This window comes from Oxyura jamaicensis, chromosome 1 (genome assembly GCF_011077185.1).
Source record: "Oxyura jamaicensis isolate SHBP4307 breed ruddy duck chromosome 1, BPBGC_Ojam_1.0, whole genome shotgun sequence".
Taxonomy (NCBI): domain Eukaryota; kingdom Metazoa; phylum Chordata; class Aves; order Anseriformes; family Anatidae; genus Oxyura; species Oxyura jamaicensis.
In genome coordinates, this window is record NC_048893.1 from 89865738 (window position 1) to 89881959 (window position 16222).

The 16222-nt window shown below is 37.7% G+C and overlaps 1 protein-coding gene across 4 annotated transcripts in view; it reads right to left on the reverse strand.

Moving 5' to 3' along the window:
• Nucleotides 1–9029: 9029 nt before the first annotated feature.
• CBLB (Cbl proto-oncogene B) overlaps nucleotides 9030–16222 on the reverse strand; it is a 137280-nt gene continuing 130087 nt past the window's right edge. For all 4 annotated transcript variants that reach the window (XM_035315062.1, XM_035315061.1, XM_035315064.1 and 1 more), the window contains one exon: nucleotides 9030–15392. In XM_035315062.1, the coding sequence (XP_035170953.1) occupies nucleotides 15130–15392 (263 nt within the window). In that variant the 3' untranslated portion in view covers nucleotides 9030–15129. The remainder of the gene's footprint in view (nucleotides 15393–16222) is intronic.

Sequence of the window (16222 nt, forward strand, 5' to 3'; positions counted from 1 at the left end):
GTGAACTTTGATAGGAGGGTCTTCACGGAGAGAAAGCTGAAAGAGTGAAATGAAACCACAGTTTAAGTGAGAGTGGGTAACAGGTGAGTGCTAGAAATCTTGTACCTGTACTACGTTTAGGTAAGCCAGACAGTCAAGGTTTAGGAAGTGCAGGCCTCTGGACAAGGTTAACTGCACTAGAAAATCTGTTCCTTGGTGCTAAACCACGTTCAGAAAAGCTTAGCATCCGCCTATGAACTAGTTCCTGGCCTCCTTTTGCTTTTATTATTAAATTTTTTATCAACAAGAACAATCACAAGCAGGATGACTATTCTGCCTACCTCAGCCTCCTACTTGTTTATCTTCTGTCTGATCTCCATCCTGGAAAGCCTCTCTCCAGCGAGTCTCTTTCCTGATAGGAAGTGAAGCAAAAAGAATCAGTCTTTCACTAAAAGCCTTTCTTGCCTGTCATTAAATTCCCTTCAAAGCATTTCAATGGCTTATAAATCTTTCCCACCAGCTTCAAATATTTGCTATAATTTTACTCTTTATTATCTCTGCTGTTTCAGTTCTCCCTTTTCCATCTTCAATCTCACTTTAATTGACCACTGTCTCCCAGAAAGTTTTTGGTCTTGTGGCCACCGATTTGGGTAGGGATGTGTCTTCCTTGTGTCTTCCTTAAGTATGTGATTGGCACAGGTAATTTGACAAAAGGAGGAGGAAAGCACTGTGTTTTGCTTGGTGGGCCCCCACTTAATGCTGAGGAAAAGATTCCCGTTACAGACGGTGCAAATAATTCAAACGTTGTGTTGTCACACTGAGGGCACTAACAGCACCTTCTGCAGCAGACAGAAACCAAAGCAGCTGCAGAGTCAGTCTTCCACCAGAGCACATTTAAAGCAAATTTCCATGGCAGAGTCAAAGCACCACCACTGCTGCACTCAACCAATGCACGACTGTTTTTAAAAATAAATTAAATAGTGCAGGTGTCCCAGGAAAGATGTGGCACAGGATTAAACAGAATTTCCATATAAGAGTAACCAGCTGGAATCCTCCCCTGTTGAGCAACAACCAAGTTGTTATCAGGTACATAACTTCAAAGCATTTAAACATACCACATTTCATTACAAAACTTATGATTTGCTAAGAAGTGGATCAAAAAAAAGACACTGCCCCCCCCCCCCCCAACTTTACCAGTCCATACAATTATTCCTTCTTCTGTAACATCATTTCTCTGCACTAGTGCAACCTGCAAGCTCTTGCACATTTGAGCTGGTTTTCATATGTCCAATAAATGGGCCCCTGTTTAAAATGAACCTACTTGTTCCTAACACAGTCGCTGTGAAGAAAATCACCAAGCCAGGCAGATGAGTTTGTCATTTGTATGCTCTGACTCACCTCAAGAAAAAAACTAGAACCTTAGCCTTTCTGACTATCATGTTTTATTACAACCCATACAACATGCTAACATTTTCATTCTCATTTAAATAAATAAATAAATGAGAACCTCCTCTTTAGCAAGGGACCAAGATCAGCAGCTAAAGCCTGCTCCCAGAGATGCCACAACACACACCGTGCCCCTCTACCCATTTTCCTGGAACTTCGGTTCACATGGGGAAAGAGTAGGGCAAGTACCGGGTCTGGTGCAAGGCATAATATGGGAATTCTTGCTGAGTCAATTGCACTTTCATCTATTTTGTAGCCTCCTTTCAAGAAACAGGGAAATGTGACATCTTAAGGTGATATAAAAGCAGTCACACTGGTGATGCCTCACACAGCAGCCTTCATGTGGAGTCAACACAGACCAGTGCATGCCTGATCCACTGCAATCATACAGCCCATGCTCTCAGCAGCTCTTCTGCTGCTCACATCTTACCAGAAACCATGGCACGCCTTCTTCCTGAAACTCCCCTAAGAGTCTATTTAACTTAACTTGACACATCACACAAGTTCACGGCCCGAGATGCCTGCAATCAAGACATTTTGCCAATAGGTTAGGAGGTACCGTTCAGCATCAAGAACAGGGACAAGATGACAGCACTATGGATACATACAGACAAGGGTGAGTCCAACTACCAAACACTACAAAAGATACGAGCCACTGACACATTTAAAGGCTTAACGTTCTCAATACGGTATAGATATTTGATCAGCCAGACAAGAAACGGCTGCACTCAGAGCAACACTTACATAGCTGGCCAGGTAGCTAAAGGAAGCCAGGTACTTCAGCTTCCTTTGTTGGCACAAACAGCTGAGGAACAGACTGCGAACAGCTTCTAATGACATGGCAGCTACTCACCTTGGAAGAAAGGAGCAACAAAGAAACAAAGAATTTCTGCAGCTGAATGTTCCTAGGCAATGACAATTGTAAAGGAGGAGGAAGATCATAGTACAATGTGCCAGGATCTTGAAGAAATGGGCACGAGCTCTCATCAGCTGTGGTACTTATGCTACAATAGCCAGCAAGCACACAAACACAAGATATCAAAATTTATCCAGGAAAGTGTGAACCACGCAGGAATAGTTCCCTAATGAGCAAAGAAAAGGGAGGAGGGAAGCTTAGAGAATATATAAGATGAACCAAGAGAAAAAAGGGAAGCATGAGAATGAAGAAGTTGAGGTGAGACAACTAGCAGGACAGCAGGAGATAGCTGTAAGAGAGTAATTCAAAAAATGTGCACGTGCTATTACTGAGAGTGGGACTGGAAGAAAAAAGATACTAAGAAAGATCCCCAAAAGGTAAGAAGAGTTTTCTCACTGCCATATTTCATGTGCCAGCACATTAAATCTAGTTGTATTCTACAAAAATCTGCAAAGGTACCTCAACAGGGTACAAAATTTTCCTTTGTTGATATTTCCATGCTACCTTTCACTGCTGCCAATATACAGGAAACAGGGCCCATCAAGCAATTAATTTTATTGTTCTCTCCTACGTCTATTTTCTCAGCTTTTGTCTCCTCTTATTCCTGTTTTACCCTGCAATAGGATGTTAATGTACATCTCCACCTTACGAGAGAAAATTATTGGTAGAGACCCTGGCCTTTTATTATGCAGTCTCCATTTGTACAGTATCTAGTTCGACAGCGGGTTGACTCACCACTGTAACAACAGCATTTGTCCTCAATCAGATGAACAGCAAGAAAGATAGCAACATATTTTTCTTTTTTGTGTTTTTGCTATCCTCTGCAATATGAGAAAAAACAGCACACTAAAAATACTACACTGAAGTGTCAGCACCCTGACAGTTTCTTATTCACGGGGCTGGCTCCATGTTTTCTAGGGGAAAAATAATAATAATAAAAAAAATCTCCTGATTTTGAGGTAGCAGAAGCTTGTTTGAGGTAAGGCCAGAGTCGAATAAAAAGCAAAAAATGTTTCATTATAGCATGAAAAAAAAATAATAGAAACAAGTACATTGATTAATTACAGCATAAGTCCCTTCTAATGGCTTTAGCCCAGATTATCAGCTTCTAATTGTCTTTCATTTCAAGCCACGAGGTCTTTGGCACATGTACTTTAATTATACCTATCTGATTTTTAAATCAATAGAAGTGAAGGACAGATGTGCCTTCATTGACATAAGCGTTTCAATAGAAGCTTGAGAAACAGAAACTTACAGTAAGAGTGAGAGTCCTAAGTGCTTTAACAAGGTACACTCAGAAAACCTGAGCTCCTTTAATGTCACTGCAGATTTGTTTGAATCCACTTCTACATGAAACTTTCTGCCCTCCTATGGCCTTTATGCACTGTGAAGTATTTAAAAGTAAATAAACTGACACCAATACATGTAAAAACAGATAAACAATCAAATTTACAAATTGATACAGTGTTAAAATGACAATCGCCATATCAGCTCATGGGAACACATATTACAATTGGAGGAGAAATGATTTTGTTCTGTAATAAAAAGAATGTATTGGTGGGTAGAAGTGCCAAGATAAAGATGCTCAGCTTACATCTGAACACAAAGACAGATACTGAAACATGGTTTTCTTCCTTTTAACACAGGCTATTCCAGTAGGGTCTATGAAGGAACTTTTGTCTCTGATACAACTGCAAAGCAATGTTCCTGGACACACAGTTACATGCTTTTCCCTTTTCTCTCAGCTTCAATTTAACACCTTTATCAAGCAAGAACTTTTTCTTTTTTTTTTAACCTCCTTTCCCTTTGAACAGTCTCTCTCTTTCTCCTTTTATTTCCCCACCATTAATATGCAGAAGGACATCCTTGTGCCATTCAGCACTAGCCTGCTGTTCCTCCTTACACCGCAGCAAGTGCTTCATGAGGAACTTTCTCTGAGCACCACTGACTCTTTATTGCTGCACAGTGGGAATGTACACAGTGCTGCTCCTTGCATCACATACAGAAAATTTGGGAAAAGGGGAAGAGAACCACTTAAAACCGAGAAAGAGTGAGAATAATTAAGGGAGAAAGGAAACAAACTGTAGAAACCCATATGATGAGAAGCCCTGTCTGTTGGCTCATGTGAAGCTTGCTTTCCCAGCACAGGGAGGCAAGTGCCATTCTTTTCACCCACCCTTTGAACCATCCACATAAGCTCCTGTTAACCCATGATGGTTTGACTATTCCTTTAAACTTAACTCATCAAATTTTGTCTGGACAAACTTGAAAAAGCTTGGACAAACAGTAAAACTGATCATGCAAAGCTTTGTGCCGTTGTTTGTAGTCAGGCCTATCACCCTCTAATCACAGCACCATCGCAGAAAGTTCAAATTTCTTATTCTTTTGACAAAACTAGACCAGGTGTTTTGCAGCTTCCAGTAGGCCTTCTCCAGCACCATGTACAAAGCCAAACTCCACTCTCATAAGTATAAACAAATGAGTCACACTTACAATACATATTTAAATTCCCCATCATCATACAATTAGGCTACAACTATGCTTCTAATGAAATAATATGCTCTTACAGCACAAACAAAAGATCAGCTAAATGACTGCTTGCCATAGGCACAGTGCTTTATACCCCAATTTTTTTCCCCTCTGTGTGAGTCCTGGTATCGCCACTCCTAAAGTGACTTTCAAAGCATTTTCAAAAACATGTGCACCAGCTCCTGTAGGCACCCCACACATACCAAGCCACAAATTAATCTCACAGAGCTTCCATGAATAAACCAGGTCCCCCCTTTCTAATTGGGAAGGGAATTGTAAAACTCATCAGAAAACATAGATTTTACTCAACAGAGTTTAAAGATCAAGAACATCAATGTAAAAGACTGAAAATAATTGTCAGCTCTTCACTCAAAGCTTCACAACCAAATACTCTGTCATTATCTTTACCTGATATTTCTAGTTTCAGTCTCAAATTCCAGTTTCTCTCTAACTCAAAGGTACATCCTAGCAAGGCTTCCTGCTGCCAGGATATGGCTTTGTAAAACCAGTCCCTTGGTTTGAATAAGGCCCGATTCATTGGTGCAAACATAGCAGGCAAACAAGTGCCAAAGTCTTAAGGACTTTCCTCGTTTCTTATTCTCTAATCCAAGAAAGCCCACTGTCATCGCAGCTTCAACTTAGCTGACATGCAGCCCAGAGATCAGGCAAGCATTTCTAAGCTTATTATGGGCTGTTTTTTTCCCCTAGAGTCTCTTTCCCTCTACATTTTATTCACTGAACATGTAAATGAAGCATTGTCCAATTTGTTCCCGAGTTCCTTACACAAATGCAGAAGTGTTCTCCTGTGTACATTTGTAAACTAGCCTAGTGGCTTGGCTCACAAACTTCTGCAGCCTGTGTGTTTGTGTGTTAAAACTGAAATAGACATAAATCATATCTTTTGAGTGACAAAACTCAAACAGGCTTTGCTAGTATCACATAAAATAGCCTGTCCTCTACAGTTTAGAGGCATAGACAGAAAGAGCTAGAGAGAATCTCCCTCCTTTCTCTCTCCCCATCTGCCCTCCACACTCTGGAATGGCTGCCAAAGGCACCATTACAGTATTCCTCTGAGATAAAGGTTTTAAAAATCTGATACTAAGAGCAGCTACTGATTTTAGGCAAACAGATGCTCCAAGTGAGATATTTTAAAATATTTTGCATGATCAGGAAGCCACTTTTGAAACTTGACCATCTGAAAGTGAGGTATTCCAATTGACACCCCCTCCCAATTGCATTATATTTGTGCAATAATAATTTTCAGCATGCCCGCTGGCTGTATGAACTAATACCAGCCATGAGTATAAAACACAACCACAAAGCACAATTGCTCTGCAGTTGGAGAATGTTTTTTGCCACTGCTTTGACAAGTGAAACACAGATTTAAATACTGAGAAAGTAATTTAACTTTCATTTCAAAGAATAACCTCTTCCAAGTTCGGCATGGAAAAAGAATGAATGTGTAACTGGACTGTAGACTACTGGCACTCAGTACAGTAGAAAGTATCGCCCCTAATACTGTGTAAGGCTTAAATTGATATTCCTGTAACACACAATTCCAGCCCCAAATGAAATACACTTTCTGTGACTCACATATATTATGAACCTTCCAAAGACTTGAGGAAAGGTCCTCTGCTGTAGCAAGGTCTCAGCACTGTCTAGATTTAACTAGACTCTCTGAAGTTGGCTTTGATACAAAAGTCCTGAATGACAAATGAGTTTTCTTTGCTTATTCGTTCATTTGCAAGATTTGGTGAACTGCAGTAGGTCTTTCTAACTATCAAACTTGGTTAATTTTATGCATATTTTCTCAGCTTAGAAGGTGTTAACTAAGCATATTTTTATTACAATATTGAGAACAAAAAAAAAGGCCCATTCTTTCTGTCTGAGACTTGCTGTTAATTAAAAGCAGCCTTAAACTGGATTATTAAGCCATACTATCTACCATTTGTGTTTTAGCTAATGATGTTATTTATATTTCTTATTTACTTTTGGTGAAAGAACATTCATAGAATGAACTACTTTCTTTCTTTTTTTGTTCTCCTTCTTAAGAAGTATTTACTCCACCTGTCTTCATTTTCTTCCTTTGCAGTCCTTCAGTAACATCCTTCCTTCCCTGTTTCCTCTGATAAACCTTTTTACCCTATTATCACCACCTTGCCACCGAGATAGATAACAACGTCTTGTTCAAACACCGTAACTGTTCAACAAGCACCAGTAAGCTGGCATCATTTCATCAACTATATAAAGAGCATTCGTTTTCTTAACTGTTGATTAAACAAGGAGAACAAAAAATAGTTGGAGATACGTGGCTCAATATATACCTTGAAAAATAAGGAACGAGACATACAATAGCTTCTAAACCTGAAAAAATTGTTGATAAAAGCTTTTTCACTATAAGTACCGATCTCAACCAACCAACCAGCCAGCGTCTTTTCTCCACAGACGCATGATACTAACAGATCAGCCAACCAGTCCCCCTTCACACATTTCATACAGCTACCTTGAGAGACTTCAGTCTTAAAAGGGAGAAGACCAGGCACTCTCAAGAGGCATGGATATAACTGTAATGAAGAGAATTCAAATACAGTGATGATACAGTGCAAATAATACAAGGTCCCATAAGGGCAGATCATTAAAAAATAAATTTCAGCTCAACCAACCAAGAAAACCAATCCACACTGCTAAGCTAGTTTCTACATCAACAGAAACCTCTGTGTTAGCTGTTAGTCCACACTGCTGTGCTTCTCACTTGCAAGAAATTGCAAGAAAATTAACCTTTGTCCTGTGTACCCCATCACAGAAGCCTTGTGTCCTTCACAAGGGAAATTATATCAACCTTTAAATAAGCAAGAGAATGACATGGGTTTCAGGATAGGTTGAATTTTACTGCTTCCACTGTGTGTTATGCCCATGCATGTGAATATACCAAGTTACATGACCACAACAGGTGAAAAGCCTACCCAAAAATAAAGCCTCTTAGGAATTATTATGGGATGTGTTTAAAATAGGATCTAAGAGTCAGTTTGATGGCAGATTCACAGCCTACAGCGGTGTCCTGGTCAGCGAGTTTCTCGTATCATAGAAACAAAGCACAGACACAATTAAGATTCTGCCTCTCCTAATAATCTCAGAGACTGTTTGGTCAGCAACATCAACACATCAAAGGAAAGGATGCCAATGTCTGAAGACAAACCTGTTTAACTCAAAGCCAGCTTTGTTTATTGTTAATAGTCTTTCTGCTAGAAATATACCTAAAAAAAGATAGGAAAGCCTTCAATGGTCTAGAAAACACCATGCTAAACCACTGACAAGAAATGTTGCTCTGAGAACCGACTGAGCAGTCTGCCACACAGAATTTCATAGCTATGCCAGAGGCAACAGCGAATGGGGGGTGAAGGAAATAGCATGAGGGTAAACACAAAGGTAACAGAGGTGTTAACTATGGTATAGGTCATTTAGGAATGATACATACAGGCACATAATGCCCTTTCCATGTGACTACACTGTGCCTCAAACACAGCAAGTCAGTGCACCCTGTGCACACTAAAACTTGGAGGTTTCCTGCTCTACGCACACTCTGACACAATCATTTTTTCTAAGATGTCAGATTTTTTTTTTTTTTTTGAAACTCATTAATACATACCCCTCTGGCAGCAGCATACAGAATCAGGAACCTTCTATCTAAAGTCATGTCACAAACATTGCTTCACCTAAAATGCTACAAACATATCATCACCACAACCAACCGACAGGCAAGGTTACCTGACAAATGAAGTATGATGGTCTCTTGGGAGGGGGGGGGGGGAGAGAGGGAGCACTGGTAGAATCATCCAGATGTTGCATTTTTGTCTTCTTTGTGGGACAATTTTCAAGCTATGTGATAATCATTTATTTCACATCGAAGTATAGAGTCAGACTTTTAACCCAGCAAGTCATGGTAATCAGTTACCTTAGTATGCAAGTGACTTCGCAACTTTATTGACATGTCTTATATCCATTCTCCCCTTCAACCTGCACCTCACTTAATTCTAGATGTAATCAAGTGCATTTTTACTATAAGGTAATTATTATAATATAAGCTACAAACCACATTTGTTGTACAGACCTCTTAACTTTCATTTTGAGACACGAGTCATCTCAAATACAAGGACTGTTATTAGAAGATGATGCCTTTATTGTCTTTTCACATCTCAGAAACATAACAGGGATCTGCTGGAACAAGCAGTAGATTTCATCTCCTTTCCTGACACACATACAAACTAAATTTATCATGAAACATAGGAGTATATTCCTAGGCTAAGGAGGGAGCAAGAAAAAATGCTGATGATTATATAAAAAAGAAAACAGGCTTTCTCACAGAATTTTGAATCCTTTTTGGATGACTATGTTCACAGCAGCCAATTCAGATATGGCACAAAGAATCTGCATAGCAATGAAGAGACAAGACTAGCAGAACACTTGTAAGAAAATACAGATGTATGAAAATACAGATGTGGTCACAAGCTGAGATGGCAGACTGTAAAACGTAATTAGTAAGATGAGGGATGCACTAATGGTTGATGTCACTGTAAAGAGAATAGGGGTGGAAGAAGAGAAGAAAAACAGTCTTAGAAGGAGCAGATGAGAATGCAAACAAGTGATGCGTCTGCTGTGAAAAAAAAAAAGGCAGGGCTGGGATGCGTGACAGCAAGATGATTTCAATGTCAGTGCATGAGCCTGGATAATAAAGATACTACTGATAACAGCCTCAGTGAAAAAGTACAGAATTCTGAAAGAATGGTTCAACAAATCCACATTGACCGTATGGAACTGGTAATGAGGATGTAAACTTCAAGAGGAAACACCTGAAAAACACAATGTTCAAGCAAGACAATAGCTTCAGAAAATTAAGCCAGTTAATACTTTGAGGTATTTCCGAATGACTAATAATGCAGCCTTACTTATCTTTGTACAGCATTTGAAATTCAATGATAATCACAAAATTAAGAGAGGCAAATTCTCGCTACTCCACTTATTGTGCAGTCCTCAGCTATCTAAGGAGAAAACCTGGCCTTTTGTAACATGGATGACGATACAAGCTTGACTATTCTGCACATTCAGTTCAGCGATCCAAAAGGAACATGTATTTTGCAGAAGTGAGTACCACTGCCTAGTTTCAAACTCCACAGGCTGGCATCCGTTGGAATACGTTCTCCTCCATGCTTCATCAGATTAGTATGTACATACATATACCCTTCAAAAAACAAGATGATGAACTTTAAAACAGAAGTGCTTTCACATAAATCCTTTTGAAGCTTTTGGCTGTTTTGCTAGCACCAAAAAACATTATGAGCAGAGTGCTACTTCACACTTCCCTCTGCTGCTAAGACCCTGGCATCCTGTTCTGAAATAACATTAACACAGAACATCTTGGAGAAGGACACAGTAATTGAAGACTGATTAATCTTCCCAAATACTCCTTCATTTGCACTAGACACTCTGGAGATTCAAAACAGCTAAATTTTGTACTCCAAAAGATAGAAGGACTTGGACTGTTGGAGCAGAATTATCTTCCACGCAGTTATCTGTTCCTTTTCCATTCTGCTGGCAACCATGGCAATTACTGCAATAAAGAAAAGCTGACTTTTTTTCAAACAGTATAGTTAGGCATACATTTTGGTATCAAAGTAACACACAGTGTTTTAAAATCCGTATTTAATTTTCCTGATGGAGACTCGTTGCAACTGATAAATGGAGGAAAGTAGCTTGTGCAGAATTAGATGACTGGGTCTATCAGAAAAACAAACAAACAAACAAACAAACAAACAAAAACTCATTCTTGAGGCACCCAGCTGCTAAAATGTATCTGTGACACAATGAAGTGACAGCTGACTTCCACACCAGAAGAGGAGAAATGAAAGAAATAGGCAGCTGTAGGACTAAGGATGAGTATACCAGTTACCTTCTCTACTTGGTAATATGTCTATAGCAACTGATATAATGGACAGTAATTTAATATGGATGGAAGAAAGTAGCAGGAAAATCCAATCATTGAATGTCTAATGCCATCTTCGCGTAATGAGGTTGGGCCTTAAGTAGTAATAGTTGTATTGTAATACATCATACTGACTTTAGATTTTCAGAACTTTTTCAGCATGCTGGAATACAATAACAAGAAAGAAAAAAAAAAGTGTTTTACACTCCTGAAGTATTTTTAACATTAAGAATATGGTTGAGAATGCAAGTGCACAGAATGACAAAGCAGTATCTGTGCAAGTCTGTTGCCATTTTCAGCAGAAAAAAATCCTGTAAATTAATGTGCAGTAGTTGTAATAGTCATTACTTTTGATTGTAAATATTTGATGATTTTTCTGCTATACAGTTAAGACATGCACATTCTGAAGTTACTACTAATTTTCACTACTGAAATTTAGAAGTGAAGTACTGTATGGGGATGCAAAGCAAATGTCTGAATGCAATGATTCACCTTATTTTACAGCGAGGCCTCTTTTTTTGTGGCTTACAAACCAATAGCTCCTAAGACCCGTACAGATGGTAGTGTATACTTCTAAAGCAGCATATGAAAAGGGTTAATATTCAACAACAGAGAGACAGAGCCTTGAAAAATCACGGAGCAACCCAACATTCTGTTAACATTAATTTTATAAAATACCTTACAAGAACAGATAAAGAACTTGAGCTTACATAATAACCAAAATAAAAAAAAAAAGAATGTTGAATAAAATATAAATTAATTGAACACGTCACTACGTTTGCCACATGTTAGACAAGTTTATAAAAGGCATTTCTCATATAAAATAGTTATTTAGAAGAAAACCCTTCAAAATGGAAACTAATTAAGTCTTTTTTCAAGAAGTCTTTCCTACATGCTCTAAATTCCAGGTCAGCAGGTAGTAACTGAATCTGCTTAGAATACACCGTTCGTTCATCTGCTTCAAAATCTGTCAAGCTTTAAGACGGAAATTTAAATGCTTTTAGGTCAGAGTCATCAGTGCAAAGAAAAGCTTTGAGCTGAAAATGAAACATATAACAGAAGAAATGATCCTGGTACAAACTTCCTAAATTCACATTATGAAAAAATCTGTGCCAGATGCACTCTTCAGATATTGAACATTAAATTTTTTTTACCAGTGGCCATTTTAGGGTTCCAGCCAAGGGTTAACAAAGCTAATCATGTTCAATTCATTTATTTTAGCACCATTTCAATTTTTTCCTAGAGCCCTTAGAAAAGATCCATGCTACTAGTGTCCATGTACTTTGTTTAACTTCTGATTCAGCCAATTTGCTTGAAATTTAGCCAGAAGGAGGTAAAGTTTACCTGCAGACATCAGAATGGTAGTCTAAAGCCTGCAATGACATTTAGTTGGAGGAAATATGCCTGTAGCTTTAATCACAACAGCACACATTTCTATGTTTAACCAACTTTGTTCATTCTGTTCATTCAAGCAGTATCACTAGTCAGTCTTGCTTAAAGTTATATACGTGCACAACACTGCCAGACTTGAACCCTTGAGTCTTTAAACGGTTAAGATGTTTAGAGAATTAGACTGTAGCCAAATTATTTAAGCCTATTAATTCCTGCATAGTAAGCATCAACATTCTAACAAAGCAATTTCACTCTATTTGACTTTAAACTACTAACCAAAATGAGTTTGAAACAGTCTTTACGTTTAACTATTTTGAAGTGGTAACAGCACACTAATTTAAAGATTAATGGAACTCTTTTTCAAGTCACCATTAAGAATATTGTTCATCAAGCATTTTCAACATATACTTTAAAAAAAAAAAAAAAAAAGTTACTGCTGGTCACAACCAGAAAGGAGAAGGAAAAAGACATTAAGACCTTAATTTATCAGGCAGCAGCCTGAGCAGTTCCAGCCTCTAATTAAAACAAAAGGTTGTCATTTACACTATGATGTTGCATAAAAATGAAAAAATGAGAGGGCTCTCCATTACAATTCAGAATTCAATCTGCAGATTGTTTTCTCATCCCTGTAAAGCATTCTTTTCTTCACTGTCATCATTGCTATGCTGGCAGTTATGCTAGAACCACATTTAAGTAATTCCAGTAAGACTGCACTGGTTTAATTTAATTTTTTAAACATTTAATTCAACACTACATGTAATTTTTCATGTATAGTTAGTGGAAATGCTAGAGTGATGCTGTAAACAAACCAAATAAATAACAGGGCTCAGGACTGCACAAAACCTTCCCCCAGAACAAGGGAGAGATTAAAAGCACAGAATATAACTTCAACCAAAACTTTTCATAAGCTGTACACAAGTGAACATTTAAAGGAATCTGTAAATGGCCTTTTGTAGAACATAAACTCAGAATTGTTTACCTAATATGGAACAGAAGCACTTATCTCTTCCCTGTACCCTGAATTCCTCTAATCATCTTTTATCACTGAAACAAAGCAGATTAATGATAGACATACTATGCTTTGTGATACTGTAAAATAGTTTATTTAATTAGTTTTAAGAATAAGTTATTTGATGAAATGGTGGACTTTGAGATGTCACAGCAATTTCCACTGGATATTTCCAGTTACTTTGAATCCTGCAATTCAGGCATTTGCCATATTCAAAAAATTTAAGAACAAACGCATTGGCTGCTGAGATCTGATCCTGTAAGAGGTACAACTTTTATCACTTGCTATGAGTGAAGGAAAAAACTGACAGCTGAGAGGGAACAATAAATACATAACTCACACCCAGCTTAGCACAATGTGAAAATTCTCATACACTGGTCACATCTCAAAATGTGAAAAATCTAACTACCGCATGGTTTTATCTTTTCACCAGTAACAAAAGAAGACTTGAAGTTTCCTACAAAGACGGGGAAGCAGCAATCAAAAACTATTCTGGAAATATTTGGACTCTTAACTTTCAGTGTACTAAAAACACAACCATCTTCTCTCTGTCTTTTCTAAATTTAGAAGGATTTTCAATTTGGCTTGCATCATTTGGGGCTTGAAAATAACACGTCAAAGCCTGTAGTATCATCAACCATCTAAAGCAAAGAAATGTATTTCCAACTAAGCAGCTGGAAAGTGAATGAATGAATTTGGATATTAAACACACACAGGAGTGTACAGAGGAGATTACTGAAGAACTTTGCAAAAAAATATTGCTACAGTAGCATTAAGAATTAACAGTGCATCAAAATTTTGAAGTTTCCATGTTAATACAAACTGATCCAAGCCACAATGAACCACAGGATAATCACTCAAAAAATTAACCACATTCTACTTTGCAGAAGCTAGAACTGGAATTTACCTGAAAACCATTGATGTGATTCAAAAAGATTCCTTCTAGTCTGGCATGCCTTGGTATACATACATCACAGAGAGGTGGTGTAATTAGTGTGTAATCAAAATTCAGTATATTATCATGTGCATTTGTTTTGTTGTTTGCTTGTTTTGAACATTTGCAATCAAATACTCAATTATTAAAGAGCTTTTATATGTCAGAACTCAGTATCACTGCATGAAATATTGTAATTCTTGGTTGGGATATTTTTTGTTCTTAATTGTAGAAACTGTATAAAAAGACCTTGAAGATTACAGGTCATGAAATTCATGTTAAACAGAAAGCTGCCCAACATTACTGTCAAAATACCTTTAAAAAGGCAGTTCATAGACATAATAATGTATTTTACATTCAGATATTTCCTCTCTCAAAAACAAAGGAATCTCAGAAGAAAAAAAAAAATCAGTAGTGAAGGCCACATACTTTTGCATTTGATGAGCTGAAATGCAAAAAAAACAATTAAAGCATCTTGTAAGAGAAAAAACAAAACAAAACAAAACAACAAAAACAAGTTCTCGAAAGTGATGATTTAGTTGATGGGGTGGTCAGCATGGAAACTGTTGGGAATGCTACAGCAGAACTGACCAAAAGTACAGGGGGATATGAACATAGTACAGGCATCAACTAGAAAACTGTAACTTGCCAACTTGTAAACAAGAAAAAGCATTTTTCACAGATTAAAAGTTCTAGGGAAGTAAACTTCTTTAAATTATTTTGTCAGTTCAACCCTGATTTAAAAAAGTATGGCTAGCAAAAATACATAAGCCTCAGCATATTTATAAGTCTTGATCAGAGCAGCCATGAGCCTTTGATAAACGGCTGGAAACAGACACCCTCCTATTAAAGATGAAAGAAAAATATTCCGTTCTCTTCTTTCTCTCATAACCCAATCCACACATGTGTATGTAGAATTCACATGCTCCAAGGAAATGTTCTCACTACTATAGATTGAGACGTGGAGAGACTGGTGGAGGAAAACAGACAAACTCTCTTAAAATACTACGGGCCACGTCAACATTATTCTGGGCAATTTCAAGTGCCCTCTTGACTTCTTCAAAGGAATAACCTTCTCCCATAAGTTTTGCAATTTTTGCATCCACATTTTCCGTGGAATTGTCAGAGCTGTATGCTTTCCTGTGGTGTATTTCTGGTGCAGTCCTCCGAGGAAGTGGTTTAGGGGGCCTGGCTGGTGCTTGTGAACCATCTGTTTCAAATAAAGCAGATAGAAATCATTACAAATTGCCTTAAAAATTGTATTATAGGCAGGTCAAGCCTCAAGTTATTTAGCCTCATGAAGCAGTTTAAAAAGGGAAATTCTAAAGAAAATGGAAGAGAGATTTTAATTCACTGATATATCTCATTTTAAAGTTTGGATAGAAGCTGGAATCTCCAAGAACATCCAAAATAGAAATAATGTAGTGAAATACCATTTTAATAACATGGTAAGAATGTGCAAGTTATATTCTGAATTATCCAAAGCTGGAAGAAAAGGGAAGTATGACAAAATAGCAAAGATGGTGACCATTGCCAGTCTCAAGTTGAAAGGCTATTTACTCTCAACCTTCAGTTCTAGGACTTTTAGTCTCCTTAAGAAACTCAAAAAAATGAATGACCACTATGTTATTCAGGTCAATAAGCTGTGCTGAAGAGGAATCCAACCAACTATGCTTAAAGGATAAAAATCCTTTGCTTATTAGTATATCTTGCAGATCCTGTTCAGTCAATTGGAGGTCATTTCAGGCATAGCAGCAATGCAAAAATACAAATAACTTCATTTCAAAAAAAAATATATATATACATATTGTCCAGATAATTTCAGTGTCAAGAACAAAACACAATCCTTCCTCCTCAATCCCCCTTTGGAAATCTCTCTTTTCCTTCTCTTCTATAGAAAGGTTACCTTTACAGTTAATGCTGGTGCTAAGAATCATGATGTACTGATGAAAAGAGCTAATATTCAAACTTACTAATCTTCTGAGTCAAGAGTTTCATGCTCAAGTAAATTTGGCACTTTACTGAAACCTCTTTATCCTC